Source organism: Hyalella azteca, unplaced genomic scaffold, assembly GCF_000764305.2.
Source record: "Hyalella azteca isolate HAZT.00-mixed unplaced genomic scaffold, Hazt_2.0.2 contig4464, whole genome shotgun sequence".
Lineage (NCBI taxonomy): Eukaryota > Metazoa > Arthropoda > Malacostraca > Amphipoda > Hyalellidae > Hyalella > Hyalella azteca.
The window spans coordinates 71,415-96,750 of NW_025934678.1; the positions used below are offsets into that span (position 1 = coordinate 71,415).

Consider the following 25,336-nt stretch of genomic DNA (forward strand, 5'->3'; position numbering starts at 1 on the left):
CTGATACTCATGATACGTAAAGGGCTTGAACTGATACACATGATACGTAAAGGGCTTGAACTGATACTCATGATACGTAAAGGGCTTGAACTGATACTCATGATACGTAAAGGGCTTGAACTGATACACATGATACGTAAAGGGCTTGAACTGATACACATGATACGTAAAGGGCTTGAACTGATACACATGATACGTAAAGGGCTTGAGCTGAAACACATGATGCGAATACCAGATTTTAATATGTACTATTTGCACTACTATGTAAACGCACTACTTCGCGTAGTGCGCTTGCCCATATATTGTTGCGAGATCTGCCATTAGATAGAGAGGAATTATTTCAAATCATCAAAGATAGGCTAACGAAAGAAGATTACTTTACTATCCTTAAACGAGTGAAATAAAACATTTAAATACTGCCTAGATTGTTAGACCTTGAATTAGGCGTTGATCAAGAAACAGTTCAAGCAATGTTTGGAGAGGCTGTAATATCTGAATTTCAGAAAGCTGTATTTTTACTATAAAATCAATTTACAGATATTGTTTTTTTTAATTAAAGCAGATATATCATCTAATATAAACGCATCAGAGGATTTGATTGACATGCTCCACTTCTATGATGAGCTGCCTTTTGATAGTAATGATGATAATGCTGCACTGAGAGATTTACTATTTACTATTTAATGTAAGGTGATCTGAGTGCACTAGAGAGTCATTGGCTCCCTGACTTATTTTCTGGTATTGACGCATCATCAGATGTTGAGTTTCTCGAATCTTTATTGAGCAACAATGATGATTCAAAACAAGATGATGCCAAAGAAACATTGGACAGCAGACCCTATATAGATGCTTTTACGAAATTCTAGCTACAGCAAGTATGTTTATACTACATGTAGTGGCGAGGCCGAATAAAGATAATATTGGTGATTTACAATTCATCACGGTATCTCTCATGAATATTTTATAGAATATGCAAGGAAGTTAGATTAAAGAGGTTCTTTCTTTAACTTCGCAAGAAGGTTCAGTAACGCAGTTTATCTGATATGAATTTATTATACATACTCTTTGCACGCAGCAGATGGATCAACATGCATGGAAAGAAGGGATCTGTATCACGACTAGAGTATGAAACAATAAAGTCTCGGAACAATAGAGTCTCAAAAAATTCACTATTATATAGGCCAATATCGCTGGAAAGCAGTGAGAAGAAGATAAATTTGATAGATCTGAACACAGGTATACGTATACGGTATTTGGAAAAAGCTTCAAGGCGCTAATGACAAAGAGAATCTAAAATTAACACTTGAATCAGATGTGCTAAATGTAGATGATGTATCTCTATACGGTAAAAACGTCTTTAATCTTTATGTTATTATGAATTTGTTTAAAAGCTCACTTAATAAAGATATAGCGTTGTTCAGAGCACTTTCAGGATATTGATATCCTGAAAATGCTTAGATGAACCAAGCACGCGTATAATCTAGGATTAAAGGATATATTTATTGCATATAGTGATAACCTTTATGATATGCCTCAAGCTATAAGTGCAGGTTAGCCCATAACTGAGCATCCGCTTATAGTTCATCAAGTTGAAATAGTCTAAAGAATGTATCATATAAGGAAAGAAAATTATTGGCATCACATTTAAAGATTATTTATTGCTCTGGTACTGAGAATGTAGCACATCTTGCGCTAGAACATTTTGACGAAAGATGGAATGAACACTATCCACATATCGCAAAAATCTGGTATAATGGGAGAATCTGGTAATATTCCAGCAATATCCAGAGAAAGACACCACAAATGTTATATAGTCAATTAATAGGTAAATAAGAAAAAAAATAAAAGAAGCCAGGATGTATTTCCTGATGATAAGTCGATTCAAAAAATAATCTTCTTATCGTGGACGAAAGCTCAAGAAAAGTCGACAATGCCTATCAGAGATTTTGTGATTCAAATATTTGAAATTGGCCTAACTCGACAATTGTTCATGCAAAATCTGCCAGACAAAATCACAGCTTATGTTGTTGAGACCATTCACCGCTAATTCTTCATATATTATAAGCTATTTACGCATTCATAGTCGTCATATCGTCGGCAATATCATAAGATTCAAAGAAAAATGGTGATATCTTTTTAATAAATCCACTTTTAGGCCAACAATGTTCCCAATTTGCTGTATCGTCATACCTGTCACGTTGATCACATAAGGTTCCAACATACCATACCCCATTGCTGGATTTACCGGTAAATACGTATTCAAATAAATCTGGGACATAAACATCAACATCAAATGAGTATTCTTTTTCTGTAATGGAAACGCTGCGGACGTTATGAAGTGTGTCTTGAGATGTTGGTATAACAACAGCAGACCATGATGTCGGTAAACCTCCGCCTGTATTGTAAAACATACCACCTAGAGTAACAGTTGAGTATTTTATATCATCTAAAAACGATAAATCACTTCTTGTAATATTTTGAAGCTGAGAATCTATACTAGCTTTAATGTTGTGGCACTGATCTGGAAAAGTAAAACAGTCAGCAGCTCCTTCGTGTGCTTGCATTAACAGACGTACATTGCTATCTGCTTTAGACAAAATTGACTTCGACTTGTTGAGGAATGTAGCAGCCAGTCCAACTGGGTATCCTTGATTAAAGAACGGGTAGAGTTTTTGTTGGTAGTATTGATTTTATTTTAATGTAGTGAACAGACTATCTCGATCTTGTATAACTTCCTGAGTAACTAGAGAGGGAGGAGCAACAAGACCTATATATTTAATTGATGCGTACTGACTAAACGCAATACCAAGAGGCGTTAACCCTGTATTATTTTGAAATGAAAACTGTGTTGAAAAGCTTTCTTTTGCATAATCCAGCAAACCACCAGCAGCTTTTACACAATCTTCCATCGCAGTAAGGCTACATGTCAGTGCATAGTACTTCCCGCTGCTATCTTTATTTAATATCTTGGAAAGCTGACTAGGGTCTCCTCCCACCTGAAAAGCTTGCATCATCACAACATTCTTCACGCTTTCTGCAGCGCTTATAATACTACCAAATGTAGCTCCAGCCTTTTCCTCAAACTCTTGTTTGGCAACAGAACTACTAAATTTTATGTTAATCCCCATGGCCAATAATGCAACCTGCTGATAAGAAGTAATGTAGTTATCGCCACATAACAATCCAAAATATGGGTTCTTGCCACCATTGTAAAAACCTTTACCAACTTCAGTTAGAGCTGCTTCACCGTAGCCTGCAAGTTGCACTCCTACGTTATTCGTGGCATATTCATAATAATTTAGTGAGAGGGAGTAATCCTTATCCTGTACAGATCTTAAATAACTTGCTCCTGCTTCTGCAGAAAACATAGGAAATTTTCCACTGATATCTACAGATATCTTAAGTTGGCTTTCTAAGTCTGAAAAAGATATTGCCGTATTCATTTGCACGTAAGCTTGCTGTCCAGAAGTAGATGACACAGTTGCGTTATAACATATTTGTGGTCCTATCTGTTGCGAATCGCCTGAATACCCAGCGCCTGCCATAATATTACCGCCATTGTATTGCACAACTTCTGGTCCTCCAGCCAAGCCTAGCTCCCCGTCTAATCTGGGACCCACATAAATCCTCATGCCGTTACTTGCCTTACGTGGAGCTTCTGATGTATTGGCAATACCGGCATTAGTATATATACTAAATGAGCGGATCTTCCTACCCATTATTTCTACTAACTCTTTGTAATACTCCTTTCCCTTCAAAAGTTTAAAGACGGGCTGGTTGTTTCTGTAGGAATTTGTCGTCACCATTTGCGAGTTACTACCGCTGGAAGAAGAGGTTGTCACCATACTCAATGGAAGAGTGTTTGCTGATGAAGACGGGCGTTGAATGTCAGATCTCGGTGGACGAGCTGAAGAAGAAGAGCTGGTCCTCATCTGCTCGCCTTGCATCGGAGGGTCGGAGGCCTGAGACGCCAGCCTAGGCATCACCACCACACCCTGAGGACGAGTTGGACTGATGACCAGGAACTTGCCTGTTAGAATAGGCGGTACTCTAACTGCTCTTAAGCGCAACACTCGAAAATTATTTTTTTTATGAACGTCGGTCAAATGCTTAAAGGTGTGACGCTAAAAATATATTGAACAAATTTCTCATGCGTGAAGCCTAAATAGTGACATAATATGACTCATGACAAGTACTTTACCATTTAAAATTTTGAATGTTATTGCAATAAATTTGTTCGTACGGGAAAAGCACTGAAACTCTTCGAAACCTGATGCCGATATTTGATTATCTCATGTGGCTTATAGTTTTAGATGTTGCAAATATAATGTAAAATACTCGTAGACTAAATTAAAATTATTCCCAAGCTGTGATAATTAAATGTTTAGTACCACAATTGGCCCTTATCTTCAAGTCACCTACCCTAATTTCTTAGCAATACTCACAGTCCGCCCATCAGCGTAGGTATTTGTGTCCACCTCACTGCCGGCCAGCGTCAGGACCTGCACAAATAATATGGAAGTTAAATTTGTTTGTTATTTAATAAACATTTCGTGAACGCAGTTATGGAACTCGGAAGTTAATTGCAGGGAATAGAAAATTGGTTTTGAAATGAAGTGAAACAAAGCGTATGTTGAATAATTTGCTATTAGTGTTGCAAAAAATAGAAGCGTATTTTTGATGGGATTTGCTCAAATTAATAGATTGCCATTAGTAACTCGAAAGTGCAAGAAGCCTTAAATAAGGATTACAAAACAATATGTTACGAGAAAGTATATCATTTTTTTACGCTGCGTGAATCAGCTCCAGCAAGGATTTAATTTACATTTTAATCTCTTATAAACCTCGAAATTAATATCGATGACGCTTCATAGACTAGACTTATTTCCAATAAATTAATTAAGTAAATTAATTATCTCCATTAAAAACCTCTAAACTAGACATATCTAAAATGTAGTATTTATTTATTATCATTTCGCTAAATTTTATTTACAACCAGTGCACGAGAGACAGCGTTTAATATTTGCATTGTAAATATCAGTTTTGCTCTGATGCAGAAAAATAATTCGATGTACGGGCTCTTCATACGAATTTCTCCCGCAATGCTCGGTGATTTTGTTCCACTTGAAATCTACGTATGTCTCATCAATGCATGTATCTAGGTATGCATTTATTGCTTGGATTTTTTATTTATCTAATACGAAACTTTCATTATATATAAAATGAAGAAGCGAAAAATATGAATATGAAGTTGAGTCGCTTCAACTTCCATGCGTACTAAGCCATGTTTTTGAATAAACAATGAAGATTTATTCAGAGAAATCTGATGATACTTCTTTGGTCTGATGGCGGCCGCTGCCCTGCACCAGGAGCGTCTCCGAGTCTCCCTCCTCCTGAACTGGTCATTGAGGCTCGTTGCAGGCACCTCTGTCTGATGGCGGGGCCGCTGCCCTGCACCAGGAGCGTCTCCGAGTCTCCCTCCTCCTGAACTGATCATTGAAGCACATTACTATTTTTTGCCAGTATTTGATAACGATGTTGTTTATTCTTAATTTAAGTGTTTCGGGATTCGACGAAAAGAAAATAGCTTGTCAAGCTGCATCGTTTCAAAGCTGAAGAAACTGCTAATTTTTCTATCCTAAAATTTTCATCGAAAACCCGAGGAAGAAAATAATGAAAGCAAAAAAAAAAAAATACGTTTAGTTACCAATTGCAAAGAAACTCCTGTTTGTCGAGTTGCTCGCAATGACTGTGTTAGTTTTTGTTTGTCAGATGGATACTTTCACCTAAATTCTTAAGGTTGTGATCAACTCTGTGGAAAATAATTTAAATCGTCAATGCGACGCTACATCAATCATAAAGTTTCGTTTATGAGAGTTAAATTCACGCGGTAAATTTTGTATTAATAGTTTTGATGTACATAAAAAAGCTTCAATTCTTGATTTAATAATCTCGCAAAATATGTGAGTCTAAATTATTTTTCGCGCTCATGACTTTACGAATGCTCCTCCGGTAGGAACAGCCGTCTTTATTACTGAAGTGAAGGAATTATTGATTCATGAATAATTTATTTATAAAACAGCACTCAGTGACAGCTACAGAACATTGGCGTATATATAAGCATTTCACGAGATGGATCCGATATAATTTGATATACAAATTACGCAAGGTGTCATCAAAACGCCTCAAGGATGTTGTCTAAAGTTACGTTTATTTGCGTGACTCATCGCCTCGGGTGAGTGCCGGCACTGCGCTGCAGGCAGGATAGGTTGAGGCTGATACTTGATTATTCGGGGTCAAATCTATTTGGCTAAATCATTTACATAATTTATCTGTATCAAAATGATGAGTGAACTTTTTTTGCATTATTATCACTTTTATTCGAGAAGAGTGATGCCAATGCTGTTTCTAAATGCCTAGAAGAGTAATAACAATATGCTACATTTAATTGTTGATGACAGTGCAGTGATGACATTGATAAATCCATATATTGAGGAGAGTGATGACCATGCCACTTCTAAATACTAAAAAGATTAATGACCAATATATTAAAGAATTGAGTCGCTCGGTTAAATCACCTTTTGAAGGAAATCGTAATCAGTTCCAGATAATAAGAGTTTTATGAATCGGAGTATTTTCTTGCCTGCAAATACGTATGATCCCCTCACTTTTGCCATTAACAATGCAGAATATCTAAGACCTCTATTCTTACACTAATCCTCGGAACTAACGCGCAAAGACCGCCTCTACCTGAACATCAAACGTACGCAGCGTCAGTTCGGCGTCAAGCTCTTCGACTTCATCCCTACGAGTTTCGTGCGTCCACGGAGCATCGCGAGTTCTGCGAGACGCGCCTCCGTGAACGCGGCACTTGCATTGTCAAACCCGTCGCGTCTTCTCAGGGCAAAGGCAATTAGGCGTCATCTTAGGGCAAATGCATTTAGACTTCATCTTGGAGCAAAGTTATCTAGGCTTCATCTCAGGGCAAAGGCGTGTGCCTGGCTTCTCATGTACAGTTGTTGTACAGTTTACAATTCCGACTCTATCTATATCAGAGTTATACATATATGAGCTGCTCTGATTTATGTGGAAGTTCAGGCCCCTCGCCGTGACGGAAAACATGTTTGTGCAAATACACGACATTTTTCTGTGATAAATTCAATCTATTGACGTCATCTTCATTTGTTTACACATACTTCCGTAATACTCTGAAAATCTTTAGTTTACTCCTTGGTCAGCTCCTATTTATGGTCTCCACATCTTCATGGGAATAAATAATAAATTTCAGCCTAAAATACTACTTAGTTTTTGATGCATGAAATGTTTGTTATGAGTGAAAGTTTCACAAAACCACGATATTATTAAATACCAAAAACAATGAAGGAACTATAGGTACATAATTGAACAATTGAAGCGCTGTGTTCTAATCACGCGGCAATTTCATTGTAGTTTTTCTCAGTTTCTCCATTATTCAAGGAGAAAAGGAGATAATTTTTCTTAAATTAGGGACTCATGAGCCCAATTTCTAGACTCTCGTGCCCCTTACAGCGACAGAACACATGTGTATGCAAAGTTATGCCTTTGTGCAATCTGGATTGATGCCATTATTTATTTACTCGTTTCCGTCATCCACTGCTGATCTTTGAATTACATCTTTGGCATTTATTATGCTCATGTTCTGCTCATCATTGTATGAATAATTATCAAATTACAGAATAAAATATCACTGAATTTCTGATGATGTACGGTCGACCTGATGTCGTCCGTACAGGCTTGCAGTTGTTTCGACTTTTGATATGAATGAAAGTCTTACATGCTCACGGTATAGTTTAATTACGAAAGCAATAAAGAAACTCTAGATATATAATTTGACAATCTAAGCGCAAAACCTCATCATGCGATATAAGGGTTCTTATCACTAGTCACTTTTAGCGCATTTTCTTTTCTTCACTATATAAGCACAAAGAGTCCATACGCTATATAAATGATCGGCGCCATGTAGACAGAAGTCAAATGGCTAAAAAACATATGTTTGACAAACATATATATGATTCTTAGAAGTATTGAAAGGTATAGGTTCTGCTGGGTTAGTTCAAAGAAGAAGATCATGCTCGCCTTAGACTTTATTTCAGCCACAATGGCCACGTCAAGGTATAATTTTACTTATATTACAAGGTTTACAATATTTACCGTAGGTATACGTTTAGTATTCGAGGTACAAGCGTTGGCCCGCGAGCTTAAATATGCCGATTAGGCCTCCATAGTTCATAGGAGGTTCATTACAGTACGAGCGTGCGTGCTGCCCACTGCACGGTCTGTATCTTTTTAAGAATCAAATCTTTCTATAGACAATATATGCGTTCACTGTTGAATGAACACTCCGAGACTTCCCGTTGTCAGGACTTGTAAATTGTCAACTCAGTGCCGTCCACGCAATTAAGCCACTCAGACCAACCATACTTTTGTGGCTATCCACGGCCATCGTTTGCAATCGCAGGAACTCGTATAAATTTAAAAATTAAATCGACGTGAAAATCTCATCCTCCCATTTCGAATATTCCAATTTTTTGCTTCAAAGCCTCTTATCGATCGTATTCCTTGAACCTACTATATTGTAAATTTAATATATCATAAGAAGGATACGATTTCATATTTTTAAAAATTATAAATTACAATGCATCATAATTACAAATCATAATTATCACATTGCAAAACAAGTCTATATAAAACATAATTTGGTTAGAACAACTAACGTATAATAGCAAACGCTGCAAGATAATCTACAAGGAACAAGCTTAAAAAATAATTTTTTTCTTACATCACTAACCTATAATCATTGTATATAGGAAGAAACATTAATAAAATTTCGTTATTGTGGTTATCAAGTCTAAAATGTTGAATAGAATAAGTGGCAATTGAAACAATTCGGGAGAACCCTTTAAATTACAACAACCATTTTTCTTGAGAACCATCAGCTAAGCCACCAATTCTATGAGCAAAAGCAATGGAATCTCAATGGTATCGACAAAAAGTTACATTCCAACAATAACAAGCCTTAATATTTCAAACAATTTTTGCTCCTCATGTATCCATGCTATGCCTATAGGCTAACATATCAAAATATCCAGAACGGCGCAACGTTGTTGTTTTCCCTGCTCAGAACATAGAACTTGTAGGGACATCGATATTCGTTATATATTTTATTGTTATTTTTTTTCCTCAAATAGTCAGCAGTCTAACAACCATCCGAACTTCTTAGAGATTGACTTTTTCTTTCTTCGTAAATTCAGTTACTAGTCATTTCACTGTAGCTTTGTCCGCCAACGTTTGGGGTGCGAACTTAACAATACTCAAATACATTGATCACAACATCCGCCTGGTTAATTACTCGTAGGTTTCCCTATTATTCGCACTGCCTTAGCTTATAGCGGGACCAATAGATCCCGCTATAAACTCACACTTGACTCTCATTTCAAATTTGTAAAAAACCCTTCGTTTTATATTAATTAATAATTAGGATATACCAGTTCAAAAATCAAATTTCAGTTGTTGATCATATCATTTCCTCAAAGTTTGCAATGCCTAACTATTTCTCCAAAAAGCTTCTGGTAATATCCCGACACGATTAGTAGCGTGGATACGTGCCCGAACAGCCCATACATTAATTATGTGGGGCCGAGCATCAAGTTGGAACACGCACAAAAACTTTGACATATATATGAAAGGTTACATCTACTTCATAACATCAACAACTTTGAAATGAAATTAATGTTCCTTACGACCAAGTCACGACAGATGTTGTCCGTCTCCGAATATATAAAAATATATAGTCTTCATCAAATCCAAAATAAAGCTCGAGATCTTCATTGATCTACAGCTTAATATATTATTATCTAGTGAATATTGCACCACTATTATGAAGACGTTTATAATATTCAAATGCAACGCCTCAAGAGGAAATTTTGAACAATATTCCTCTTAAAATCACACCCTGCAGTTCAATTAATCTGAACACAATGAATCAATGAAGAAGACATCACGATATGTATTCACCTGGTGCTCTCAACTAGTCATTATTCGGTCGTGCAATGCCGCAGCCGCAAACATACAACGATCCCCCTTATTATACAGAAAAAATATATTAATAACAGTTTAGGTTACGCTCAAACTTTTAACAACACGCACACATGCAGTTACATTCATTAATGAATACATATTCCATAATAACACAACTAAAATGAAGCTAGAATATATCTATGTTTACACTTGAACGCCGTTATCTATCTTTTACAATTATCATTAAGCATTAAGTCTTGCTAATCGCTTGAATTCCATTAATCAGTGCGACCAATGCAACAATCATCCCGCTCTCCTCGTTGTTAACATCACCTCGAAATAAAAGCAGTTCATCAATTAATGATTGGCGCGGTACTTGGGCTCAGAAAATTTTTTTGCCCTAGCCTGGATCATGCTGCACTTGGTCACCACAAGCTGCTGCCCTAGCCTGGCTTGCACGGTACTCGGATCGCTACAAGTTGCTGCCCCAGTCAGGCCCGAGCGGTACTCTATAGTCACTACAAGATTCTGCCCTAGCCTGGCTCACCCGTTCACTATAGTAGTGACACGTCAGAGTCTGTTAAATCATAATAATGTAAGGAATCGTCATATTAAATTAAAATATTTACACCAAATTCCGAGAGCGAGACCTTCAGGATTGAGACACATCACAACGAGAGAAGAGGGAGACTGTGCAAGATCCCCCCACTACGTAACACATCTGCAGTTAGATTTCAATCACAGTGGGAAGGATCACTTTCCGTGGCGGGGCCGAGGCTGTTTAACGTCCTACCAAAAGATCTAAGAGAGGGGGAGTTTACTCTTGAGACCTTCAAGAAACAACTAGACGTGTTGATGGGCACAATCCCAGATCGACCTCCCCTGCAACACTACCAGCGGCGAGAAGCAAGCAACAGCATCGTACAGCAGGTGGCCCTAATGAGGGCGGATGAGCGATAATCAGAGGCGGCTATCCATCGTGGCCTGAGACTGCTACGTCCCAAACAAATACCAAGGACCAAGTGACGCAGTACAGTCCCGAGGTCAACCTTGTCAAAGTTGCCAAGATATGAACTAGAGTCCTAGCGCGCACGCAGAAACATTAATGGGTCAAATTCTTCAAATATTGGCATTTTCTTACCCATAGCACGAGGATAGAGCAAATGTAGCTCTGATACGTCATTTGACGGGTCAAACCTTTACCACACAAGGGCTAAACGTGCGTTTTATTTGAACAATAATCCTTATTTTATGAGTGTATTAGAAATATTGTTACCAAGCCCTCGCGTATATCTGCTGAATTAGGTAGCTTGCTTTCTACCTTGTACGGTCAACAACTTGTCTGCTGCTCATCGACTCCCGAGCACTCGCAATACAGCAGGACAAGACCAGGTTGGCCGTGTAACATTGCACCATATTTCTCTCTATCCTTATTTTGATTTCGTGTTTCTAATAGTCTTACATCTTCAAAATGTGAAACGTTATGCGACATTATCATCCAATTCTAGGAGCTCATATGGACCTTACACATCATAGTCAATAAACAACATATCCTCTTCTGCTCTATAATACTTCTCGACATTCAGGTTTGGCATTCCAGCGCTATTGGTAACATACCAACCGCTTCCTACTAACTCCAAGTCAGCTTCATCTTTATATATTATCAATTGATTGAATTTAGTCGCATGCTTGAGTTGTATTAACTGAATTCTCCACATGGCATATGGACTAAGCATGAAATCACCTGCTTTGATTTTATTATACACCTGATTTCTATGTATTGGTACCCCATTAACGTCTTTTTCAAATGAATATTCGATGTTCTGGCTGAGACTGCTTATAAGGTATAATTTTTCATCATACCTATAATATGAATTACCAAAGTGGGTGGCGCTCACCTTAAAGCTTCTAAGTGTATCGTTTAGCTCCAGCTGCCTGGTCGCATTAGTAATAGGATATCACAAGGACAGATCTGTGATGCTAGGCAACATAATTAACTCAGTCAGATCTGCCGGTTCACGACCTTTAGTTAAACTGGCCTTTCTAGATAGCGCTGCTCGAAACATGCAGAATATTCATCTTAGTTGCGAGCACCGGGAAATAGATTTTACAGCGTTTACGATGTAAATCTCAATATGGGTTCTCCTAGGAGGCAAATGAAGATACTGAACGCTAAAATGTTCTTCTGTCCTATCTCAAAATTTAGCAGAGAGAATGAAATTAAGGAAAGAGAGTTGAGTTGCATAAATGCCAACGCTCATTAAAGCATGTGTTAAGTCTACCAAAAAGAAATTTGTCCCGCGAGTGTCTTTCCCAGACAAACGCAGATGGTTCAATGAAACACAGACTTCTTACTTTAGTCCTTATATTGAGCCCATCTTCGCATGACGTGCTCTGCAAACCAGAGTTGCGTAAGAAGGCAGAACTTATATTAGTCTTGAGGATAATTCTTCTGAACATTATTCGGCAACGGCTGAGCAATTTAAAGCGCTCGAGAATGTATTCGGATTTCTACCAAAGTATAACACAAACATGAAAAAATTTTGTCAAGAAAAAGTTCCGCTCAGGGTTATACAGTACAAACTGCCTGATTAAGTTACGCAAAAGGAAATTTAAAATAGTAATTGATTCAAAATTCATAGGCAATTAGATTAATTCGCACAATAATGTTGATTATGCAGTAAGCCAGGAAATCAGTTTCAGAAAAGACAAACACACGTTATAAATGGGGGAAAATTGCCAGGAAATGACGACATGTCAAGATCATTCAGAAGAGTTTAACTGGATTCAATTATGCGGCACATAGTTTTCAGACTCTGCGTTATGATGAGATAGAAAATAATGTAACAGTAAATAATACTTGAACATCACTGCTCATATCACTGATAAGTCAGGTGAAATTTACACATAAAACGATGCAAAGTTATCAGGAAGTGACTTACTTATATTCGTGTTTTCATGAGAAACTTAACACCAAAATTTTTATAAAATACAGGTCACATATGCTAAGTAATACTGCATAGGATAAGTTGAGCTACTGGCCACTGGAGGATTCTATAAATTTAATGTTTGGTAGAAACGAGTTTGCTGAGTCACATTACAAACAATTTGCTATGAGTACACTGTTAGAACATGAAAGGGATAGGTTACTATAAAATTACATCCTTATTGGTATACATCGTGTACGTGATGGGTATACACATCAAATGGCAATACTCTCATAACCACCTTTGGTGGTCCCAGACTAAAGGAAACAGTGTTGTTTTCTACCATAGAATTATGCACAAACAATTACCTCGACAGCAAATACTTGCATTAATAATGAAATGTGACGGCTAAAATTGTACCAGCTATAAAAACAGTTGAGCTTCTAATGCTTGTAGCTTATCTCGCTTTGAAGTGATGAATTTATGTTTACGGTCCGATGGAATAATTATTCTAAATATTTGTAGGGAATTTCTCAAAGCAGGAAACAAACCTCTATTACACCCTAACAAACGAAAGGAATAAAATAATTTAATGCGGAAAAGTTTTATTTTTCAAGGCTGAACATCCATTGAATGTTCGTTGCATCGACAACGAAAGACACTTAGCGAAGTAGGCTATTTCAGAAGTTCCGCTGTTTATAGGCCTTCCCCCATTCATAAGAAGGCAAGAACCAGAGTGATAGGTTCGAGCCGGCAATATACTGGAATAAAGTGACTTCTCCGTTACCTATTAATCAAATCAAGTTAACGTTTAACCAAATATCTCATAAATCTCAAATGTTCACAAAATAGACTTTTTCGTAATGAAACATCACCATATTTATTATAAAATAAGTGCTCTTTCAAAGCTTCTGGGTGCGCGATTATGTGGTTTTATTTGAACGAGATTTGAAAGCAAGATTAAAGCTGAAGTTCAAAGGTCGCCCGGGTTAGTGTTAACTCATGGCACTGTTTTTAAGGTTAGAACGAAATACGGGACCGAAGTATTGAAGGTTTTATGCCGGCCTCGGCCAGCGTCCCTCCAATCTAAGTCGCTTAATGCCGCCTAAGCTGATAAGGCATTAGCTACAGCTCCAGGTAGAAATTCAATTAAATAATTTAGCCAATAATTAGGAAATGTTTTCGGGGATTATAATTTAGTGCGCGTGCCAGACTTGATAAAAGTTACAAACAGGCACCCTGCAGGGCAATTAAAGGCGTTAAGGTTTCATCTCAGGGCAAAGGCATTTACTTTGTTTCTCAGGTACAGCTGGAGTACAGCTTACATCTCCACCTCGGTCTATATCAGCTATATCAGAGATATACAGTTATAAAGGGTTCTGATATATGTGAACTTTTATTATACTCACGGTACCGGAAAGTAATTTTGTGCAAATCTATATTTCAGTGATAAATTAAATCTTATTGATGTAATTAACCTTCTTTTGTTTACATATACTTCCGTAAAACTCAAAATCTTTAGAACACTTCTCTGGCAGCTCCTATTTAGGGTCTTCACATCTTCATTAGAATAAATAATAATTTCAGACTAAAATATTACTAAGTTTCTGATTGCTGAAATGAAAGTTTTACAAGACCACGATATTATTTAATGCCAAAAACAATGAAGAAACTCCAGGTACATAATTGAACAATTGCAGCGTAGTGCTCTAATCACGCGGCAATTTCATTGTATTTTTTCTCAGTTTCTCCATTATTAGAGGAGAAACGGTGATCATTCTTCTTAAATTTGGGACTCATGCAGAGCCCAATTTCTTGGGAATCTGACGCCCCGCACAGCGACGACAAACTTGTGTATGCAAATTTATGCCATTATGCCATCTGAATTGATGCCATTATTTATTTACTCGTTCCCGTAATCCTCTGCTGATCTTTGAATTACATCTTTGGCATTTATTATGCTCAAGTTCTGCTCATCATTGTATGAATAATTATTAAATAACAGAACAAAACATCGCTGAATTTCTGCTGTTCTAGTCAACCTGCATGTAGTCGACCGTACAGGCTTTCAGTTGTTTCGACTTTGGTTGTGAATGAAAGTTGTACGCACCCACGGTATAATTTAATAGCGAAAGCAATAAGGAAACTCTAGATACAGAACTGTTCAATCTAAGCGCAAAACTCCAACGTTGTTACCGTGCTAGCGGGTGGAACAAACCCGTTGTCCTCTTCAGAGTTAAACAATTGAAGCTATTAATCTTGTTTAAACTTTAAATGAAAGAATTTTCTATTAAAATTATATTTAGGGATAGTACAGCAAAACAAATGAAACAAGTGAAGAGTGTGACATTGATCAGTGGGATTTAACTGGCAGTTTCACTGATAAGGGTTATGAGCACTGTTGGCTGTTCTAGGCCAAAACCTTAGTTTATAGGGAGCACAGGGTAGGACTAGACACTAGAGTGAAAGTGACACTGCAAGAAAAATAAATGGAACATGAATAACCCTAGTGCTAAATAGAGAATTCACTGCAAGCAAAATAATTTAATCTCTTAACCAATGCCAGAAGGCAATATAAAATACTATTTAATATGCATTTAAAACAGTGACCGTCAGCCAAGAAACAATCAATTAATTCACACAAGAAAATTATTCAAATGATCAGAATAAATTTGGATAAAATATACCACAAGCATAATCACAGAAACATTAACAGCAGTGAAGTGCATATTGAGCAAGGACACTAACAGTTACACAGAAATTACTATTGATCTGATAAATGACAACCGAAGTAATAAAATATTGTTCCGATTTTGGAGAGCAGACTTACCAAGGTTTGCACTTCCAGGCTAACACAATACACGGAATGCCAGTGGCTGCTAGGTACTAAATGGCGGAACTGAATTGAACGCGACTGTCGTTAGTTGTGTAAGTAAATCACTCTGAACTAAAATGGAAATAATTAAATTGAGTTAGACGTTACTGAAAAATAATGATTTAAAACACAGACTGGTTGAGTGATAAAAGGTCTGATGCCTTCCGCCAACAACGTGGTATTAAGGGTTCTTATCACTAGTCACTTTGAGCGCATTTCCTTTTCATAAAAAAGTTCATATCTCTATATAAATGATCGGTGCAATGTAGACAAAAATCAAATGGCTGAAAAACATAAGCATGACAAACATGATTCTTAGAAGTATTGTAAGGTATAGGTTCTGCTGGGTTAGTTAAAAGAAGAACATGCTCTCCTCAGACTTTATTTCAACCGTAATGACCTCGCCAAGGTATAATTTTACATATTTTACATGGTAAACATTTTACAATATTTACCAAGTTTAGTATTCGAGGTACAGGTGTTGGCTCACGAGCTTAGGCCGATTAGGCCTCTGTAGTTCATAGGAGGTTCACTACAGTACGATCGTGCCAGCTGCCCACTGCACGGTCTGTATCTTTTTAAGAATCAAGTCTTCCTATAGACAACATGTGTCTACCGTTGAATGAACACACCTTGACTTCACGTTGTCAGGACTTATAAATTGTCAACTCAGCGTCGTCCACGCAAGCCACTCACACCAACTAATTTTTTGGGGCTATTCACAGCCATCGTTTTCAATCGCATGAATTACTATAAATTTAAATTGACGTGAAAAACTCATCCTCCCATTTCGAATCTTCAAATTATTTGCTTCAGGGTCTCCTATCGATCGTATTCCTTGAACCCACTATTTTGAGGATCTAATAGATCATAAAAAGGATACGATTCCATATTTTTTCCAATGAAAGATCATACTGAATCATAATCACGTACAATCATAATTATTACATTGAATAACATGCATAAAAAGAACTTAATTAAGCTAGAGAAACCAACGCATAATTTCAAACCCAGCAAGTTATTCCATAACGAACAAGTTTATTAAACAATTTTGTCTTAAAACACAACCTATTATCATTATATTTAAGAATTCACATCAATCAAATTTCGTTATTTTACTTATCAAAAGTCTAAATAGTAGAATAGAATAAGTATCAATTGAAACAATTCGGGAGAACCCTTTGAATTACAACTGTGTTTTTGAGAAGCATCATGAAGCCAAACCGAGATTGCATAATCATGAGCCTCCGGTAGACCAATTCTATGAGCATGAGCAATTGAATATCAACGGTATTGACAAAAAGTTACATTTCAACAATAACCAGACTTGTCATCAATTTATTCTATTCGTGTATCCATGCTATTCCTATAGGCTGACATATCAAGAGCGGCGCAAATTTGTTTGTTTTCCCGGCTTATTAGAACATAGAACTCACACTCGACTCTCATTTCGAAATTGTAGAAAATCCTTTTCATATTAAATTAAGATGAATCAGTTCAAGACACCGAATTCAGTTTTTGCTCATATCATTTCCTCAAAGTTTGCAATGTCTTACTATTCTCCAACAAGCTTCTGGTAATATCCTGACACGATTAGTAGCGTGGATAGTCGCCCGAATAGCCTATATGTATATTCTGTGGGGCCAAGCATCATGTTGGAATACACACAAAAAATTTGACAAATACATGTTAGATTACATCTACTTCATAACATCAACCACATTGAAATAGAAGTGAATGTTCCTTACGACCAAACCACGACTGATGTTTTCTGTCTCCGTAGTCTTCTTCAAATCCAAAATAAAGCCCGAGATCTTCATTGGTCTGCAGTTTGATAAATTATCATCTAATGAATATTGCACCGCAATTATTAACACGTTCATAATATTCAAATGTACAGCCTCAGGAGGAAATTTTGAACAATATTACTCTTAAAAATCACACCCTTCAGTTCAATTAATCTGTACACACAATGAAGAAATGAAGAAGACATAACGATATTGTTTTCACCTAGTGCTCTCAACTAGTCATTATTGATTATACGATCGCGCAATGCCGCAGCCGCAAACATACAACGATCCACCTTATTATATTGGAAAAATATCTTAATAACAGCTTAGGTTACGCTCTAACTTTTAAGGAGACCGGCTACCCTAAAATTTTCAATTTTGGCGTTTTCCGGTTTTTGTGCTCATCTTAATGCTTACTTTCTGACGCGTGTAACGGTACCAGTATCATCTTTCTACATGCATTTTTACATACACAACGCACCGTGGAACAGGGGGCGGTACTGGGCGGCCTTCAGTAATCCCTATGAGACTAATTCAAAGGCGGGACTATATATACAGCCTGCTGTCGCCAAAGCAGTTAGTGCCCATCATGACAGCCAGGTGAGAGGTATGCAGCCAGTTGCTCTATGCCTTCCTGACTTGGTTTGAGGCTTACTTACGGTATGTTGGCTACGTTACGACTCTTTTACGTCATTTTACGTGCCGCCCGGCAGTTTTTTGGTAGTGGTGAAAACCTCCGATTGGTCTCACGGCAAACNAATTTTCCAGTCAAATACGTCATAATTTAAGGAAATTGTTTAAAGCTCTCTGAAAGCATCAAATTGTTTAAAGCTCTCTGAATGAGACAAAACTATAATAGGCTTATACCTTTTCGATAAGCATTGAGCAATGAGCACTCTTCACTACATACTGATCGATTGAAGGTTCGATTCAAACTGGCGAGTGGCGCCTTGGCGGCCTTCCTATTCAATTGCTGCAACGGTATGCTCTGTCCGGATGGGGGTGCGGGAGGTAGACCCCCACATACCCCCGTATGGCGGGAACTTCGATTGTTCGTGCTTTTACCTTGTTCAGCATCTGATCAGCCCCATCGTGCGATAGCGTCATCAGCGTTTGACCAGGGGCATCATGACGAAGCTTGACCAGCTGCTCTTTTTAAGCATATTACGCAGATTTGGCCTACCGGGCAATTGACTTCCAAAAGAGGCTGGTAAATAGAAGCAAAACACCCTACGTGGCCGACTTGCTCCTGATTCACCCCTAAGCCGAATATAGTTCCTCTAAAACGACCATAATCGGCACGAAAATTTTGACAGGGCATATATTCATATACTCGTGGTTTTATATACTCTATTGATTTTAGAGCCTTTGTAGGTAATTGCTCAATATTACTATTATTAAACGCAAAATGAGATGGCAACATAATCCTTTCCAGATAATGACCAGCTAACGGAAACACCCACTGCTTGAATGCATTAATTGCATTAATAGCTGTTTCGCACTGCGTTATTATAAGGTTAGACCTTATGAGTATTTCTAATTCAGTTTGATCAATATCATCAGGACCATGGTAAGCGGCGACGGCTGCAATATAGTTAGCTAAGTTTTGTTGTTCCTGGTAGTCTTGTATGCGATCATATATCTGGATTAAAGTGGTCATGGATTCTTCCAACTTTTCAATGCAACCTGCCAAGTTATCATCTACTTTAAACCCTTTGGTTGCTTGGCGCATGGATAGTTTTATGTCTCTGAGCGTGCTTTGCACCTGCCATTTGGTTACGTCAAGCGACACCTGAGATTTTGTACTCAGGGTACTTTCTACCTCTTTGAGATTTTTTCTATGTTATTTAATGTAGGCTTTATTGTACTATAAATTCTATCTTCATATTGTTTAAGACTCTGGAGCCTTGCTTCTGCCTGTTGAATAGCATTACTCACCGCATCAAGTTTTGCTTGATCACTTTTAAATTTACTATAAATGTCCAAGCTCATAGTACTAATCTGAATCAGACGATGAACGTTAGCAATGGCACCTAATGCCTTAGCGGCTCTTTTTTCATCAATGGTTTTGTTGGTCTTTAGTTCAAGTTCTTTTGCCTTTAGTTCTTCCTTAATTTTGGCCACGTGGTCTTCAGACCGTTCTTCGAGCCCTTCACAGCTCCCTCTCGATTGCGGATTTCCATAATCTCGCGCTTGTTTCTTTCCATACTGTCACGAACATCCTTCAACGATGGATGTGGATCAATTTCATGAGCTATCTCGTCTAATATTCCATTATTCCTCGCCACTTTAATGTCCTTGATATTTTCAACTTGAGCTTCAAATAACCTTACGTCAGCCGTTACACCAGCAGGTAATGGTAGAGGTCGCTGATGTGCGGTCTGGTCGTCTAAAACGAAAGCTTCCGTTATGGAACTTGCGGCTCCAATGAACGCACCTGCCGGTCCTAAAAAAACTTGCTACTTGCCCTTTAATTTTTAAAAAAACTAAACAACCCTCTAAGGACTACCGTCCGTTCTAATTCCTTCTTTTTCTTAAGTAACGCAACCCTCTTTTCTTCAGCCTCTCTTTGCAGTTCTTTTGTTTCATTCAGAAGACGCTCTATTTTATCATCTATTTGCGCATGTATTTGATCAATAGCTGGTGTAATCTCCTCGTCGATGAAACGCTTAGATTCCTCAATTTTTAAACTTATTTTACCTATATATTGATTCTTATAATTATTTATTGTGTTAACCATTTTATATTTTTCCTTTAATTGAATAAAATTATTGATATTGGTCATCACTATATCAAGGTACCCGTTTATTTCTATGACCAATGAAGTATCTGAATCACTTTTTAAATCATATAACTTGCTTAAGACAGCTGTATACATATAGGCGAGGGTCTTATCATGCTCCATGGATCTTTGGTTAGCTTCTGGATTATTAGCATATTCATTTATCCTATCTAATAATGATTGATAAAAAACTATGGAATCTCTTTTTTTGTAACCGATGATACTGTCTCTCTAAGCCTCGGAGCTCCCCTAATAGTCATGACGTATCATACATGCGCTTAATATCACTATTAGTATTCAATTCACGGATAAATTTTATGAGATCGTTTCTCCTAATGCGGCCACCGACATCAACAGCGAAGTTTTCTCTCACATAACTTTTATAATCGTTGATAATCTCGGCTTTATTATCAATGAAGGTCGCAGGTTCTGGGTTCTGGATGTTTGCTCCATTCCTTCCTCTTTTTCAAGATTGAGCGTATACGCGATTTTCTTCCAATATCCGAACATCGAAATCGGATGAAAATGACGGATCTACATGAATGCACTTGAGATAAATGGAATGTCCGTGCCTACTACCAGCTGCAACTTTACCATCTTCGCCAATTGTTCCATCTCTTCCATTGTTATTAGTACTTGGAATCCCTAAATAGTTATCCAGCGTAATTAACTTTACATCACCTGATTTACCCCCTATCTATTTCGTCCACCATCCCCACCATCTCCACCATTTGTGCCGCCTTTACCGTAAATATTAATCTCCCAAACAGTGCGGCATGCCCAGGCTCCCCAACCCCCTCCACATCTACTATGTATTTCATTCGCATTACATTCGAAACCTTCCGCTCGGCCACCAAGACAGAGTTCACTGCAATAATAATTATCCTCATAATATTGACTATCGCTTCTAGGTGAATCACCATCGCTACCACGTCCACCATTCCCACCATCCTGTCCATCACCACCATTCCCACCATTAGCCACAATACTCAACATATTTCCATTCAAGAATGTTGTGCCTACGCCAAAGAAACTCCCAGCTGGTCCTCCAGGTAAGCCAGGCCTGCCGTCAGCTCCTCGCCCCCCGTCACTCCTGCCGTTACTTGCCTTACGTGGATTATGTGGCGGAGCGTCAGCCCCACTCAAGTTTATTGTTCTACGCCCTATTACCTCCCATGTCGGGGCTATCATTACGAGCTGCAGCTTCTCAACTACTTTGGTCAGGTTTACGTCAATGAATATTTTGTTGAGACCAAATATTTCTACTCTATTTGGTTTGCTATTCCCAATTTTCCCAATTGATTTGCTAAGTTTTATGTAATTTCCTTTTATTGTGAGTTTATTCGATTGGTTCAAGGCATGCAATCGGCTGTCTAGCGTCAGTCTCGCTACATTTCCCAATTCCTCCACGCGTAACTCATCAGCCTCTATATTAGCTACCTCATTATATCCTGGTACATTAAATTCTTTTATTTTTTCCATAATTCTTCTGAAGTTATGTCGCGTTATTGTTATTTCCTGCTGTTTACCATCTTGTCCCCAGTCCGCAATGTTTTTTTGTTCGTCATATGTAGGTAACTTTCCATACAAATTGATCAAGAATTCGTACCATCCTTGAGATTTCTTGAGGTATGTTGCTGTTTCATTGAGTGGAGTTATTAAATGAGATGGTGAAGGTTTATCTAACATTTCGATGCTTATAATTTGTAAAAACGTTAGGTACTTTGCATGTCTAGAAATATGGTTTATGTTACGGCTGATTTTGAAGGTAAATAAATATCTGAAATAGCCTTTGTAATTTGTCTTGATAAGTCTTGTGTTGTATTTGAATGTTCTATCTTTTCCTTCATGTTCATGATGAAAGCATGTCCAAAGTTTATTTCAGCTGGTAATTGCTGAATTACCACGGAGCGCATTTTAATTTGATAATATTCCTTAATGTTTGTTGCAATATTAGATATATTAGTTCGCATTTGATCGATAATTTTCCCTGTAACATCATTGATATCCTGCTGAATTTCTTCCTTGGAGCCCAAGAGGTAGGTTTCAACGGGCTGCAGCAAGTTACCCCATATCCGAGTACCTAATAATTTGTCGCTCGCAACTCTCAGAAATGCAAAATATTCCTCTTGCTTCGAAATACTCTGAATAGCCTCTGTACACCCATAAATGTCCAATGCAGTTACGATATTGCTGATCTTCTCTGCCAACTGGTCTGCAGATACATTATTAACGTCATGTATTAGGTTTAACGTTCGCATATGGCCATCATTAAGACGGTCAGAAAAGGATCGAGCTTCTGATGGATTTGCAGCATCGGCATCATTAAGTGTACTAAATGAGTGATTCTTCCTCCGCATTGTTTCTACCAACTTTTTGTAATACTCCAGCATGCGTACAGCAACATTACCGAGATAAGACAATTAAAACACGGTCGAGAATTCCATCCTCGAGTGCCCTGATATCGAGCTTAGCCTTCTCAGATATAATATGGCCAAAATCACCATCATTGGTAGCAGTGAACTCAAGGTATTCCTTCAATATTTGTTCTATGCGTTTCTTCCCTTCTTGTAAAACGCTAATATTACTCAAAGGGCCCGTTTCGTCTGGCCTTCGGAAGATGCCTATTCTCGAATAGTGTTCACCATCCTTGCTCAGTGAAACGTTTACTAACTTTAATGCTTGAATGCAAAATTTTTTATCTTCATCTGAAAGAGACTTTGCTAACTCCTTCCCTAGCCACTGCTTCACGTCCTCTTCAAGAAAATCGCCAATGGCTCCTATAATATTTTCATCTGGTGGTAATTGATATTTTCCATCAACTTTAATTGGTAAATTGTCAATTTTTGTTACCATGATGGCAACACTTCGTTGATACTTATAAATATCTGTGATAAAATGAGTGGCATGTTTTAGAAAGTTCCTGAAATCGTGTCGGGTTACTCCTTTCCTAACCGATGAATAATCAACAACAAAGATCAATTTGACACGCTCAGCATAATCTGCCACTTTTTTAATGAAGTAAGATGCAGCTATTTCCATTCTAGTACTTCTTGTATCACTAAATCCAGGGCAATCGTAGAAGGCAGAATTCGTTGCAGGATGGGCTACCAATTCCGGAAAAATTGTCATGGATTATAAAGTTGAATTACCAATTCTATTGCCATCCTCAATGAGGTACTCTCCGGTACCTGCACTTACTTCTTTTGCTATCAACTTGTCATTGTCACCTGCGATCCACTGAACAAAAGTACTTTTGCCAGAACCCGTATTACCTAACACTAAGGATACACTTCTGTATCGTTCACTTAACTGGATTTTCGTTGCACCTTCATCTAAAAGTTGAAATGTCCTGCTTATCTCAGTGTTGTTGTTAGAAGATGAATTTAGGGCATTACGACGATGGCGGTTTCTGTTTGAATTCGCCATCATCACATGAGAGTTACTTGCGCTGGAAGAAGAGGTTGTCACCATACTCAATGGAAGAGCGTTTGCTGATGATGAAGAGAAGAAAGGAATGTCAGATCTCGGTGGACGAGCTGAAGAAGAAGAGCTGATCCTTGTCTGCACGCCTTGCATCGGAGGGTCGGAGGCCTGAGACGCCAGCCCAAGCATCACCACCACACCCTGAGGACGAGTTGGACTGATGACCAGGAACTTGTCTGTTAGAATAGGCCGCACTCTAACTGCTCTTAACCACACAACTCGAAAATAATCGTTTTTTTATGAAAGTCGTTCTAACGCCTACCGATGTGACGTAAAAAATTCATATTATATTTAGCAAATTTCTATAGATTACCGCAAGATGATATTGCAACAACGGGAGAAGCAATGAAACTCATTGAAACCTGTTGCCGACGTATAATTATCTCATGCGGCTTAAAATTTGAAAATTGTTAAGAAGAATGTGATATAATCGTAGATTAATTTAAATTTGTCCAAAACTGTGATAATTAGAGAATAATGACCACTATTAGCACTAATTTCAAGTCACATATCATAATTACTTTGCAATACACTGTTAGAAAAAACGGTGAAAAAACGGTCCCACCGGCGTTCTAGTGACCGGTCGCCCCGTGAAAATAAACGGTTTCTCCGTTATTATCAGATGTTTTACGGTTTTCTAGTGTAAAATTAGAATAAAAACGGCGACGCGATGTTTCTTTTCACGTTCCGACCGGTCACTGAAACGCCGGTAATACCGTTAACGGTAATTTTTCTAACAGTGTACTCACAGTCCGCGCATCAGCGTAGGTTTTCAGGGCCACCTCACTGCCGGCCAGCGTCAGGACCTGCACAAATAATATGGGAGTTAAATTTGTTTGTTTCTTAAGGAACATTTCGAAAACGCATTCATGGAAATCAGAAATTAATTGAAGGGAATCGAAAATAGGTTTAGACATGAAGTAAAGAAAAGCGTGTGTTTAATAATTTGCAATGAGTGTTACAAAAAATAGAAGTGTAGCTATTATTGATGGGATTTGCCAATTTAATAGATGGCAATTAATTATTCGAAACTGCAAGAAGCCTTAAATAAAGATGACAATTTTGTAAGAGTAAGTCTATCATTTTTCTTACGCTGAGTGAATCAGCTCCAGTAAGGATTTAATTCCAATTTCTTATGAACCTCAGAACATATCGAGGACGCTTCATAGAATATAGAGCTGTCAACGTTGATATTCCTTGCGACGGTGATGCTTCGATCGTACATATCGTACATATCGTGATTAGTGACACATCGTGCGCTGTGGTAATGCGTGCATACTGCGTAGGCAGCAGTGGTGCATACTGCGCGGCGATGGTGCGTCATTGGTGCATCAGTGGTGCATACTGCGCGGTGTGGTGCGTCACTGATACATCAGTGGTGCATACTGCGCGGCGGTGGTGCGTCATTGATACATCAGTG

At 38.0% G+C, this 25,336-nt stretch overlaps 1 protein-coding gene across 1 annotated transcript; it reads right to left on the reverse strand.

Annotated features, from left to right (window-relative positions):
* Positions 1-1,845: 1,845 nt before the first annotated feature.
* LOC108665956 lies at positions 1,846-24,722 on the reverse strand (the record flags this gene model as incomplete). Its single annotated transcript, XM_018152762.2, has 5 exons — positions 1,846-3,995; positions 4,446-4,502; positions 22,617-22,645; positions 23,877-24,057; positions 24,666-24,722. Coding segments are annotated over 5 exons (1,629 nt in total), but the record flags the coding sequence as incomplete, so codon positions are not given.
* Positions 24,723-25,336: the final 614 nt, after the last annotated feature.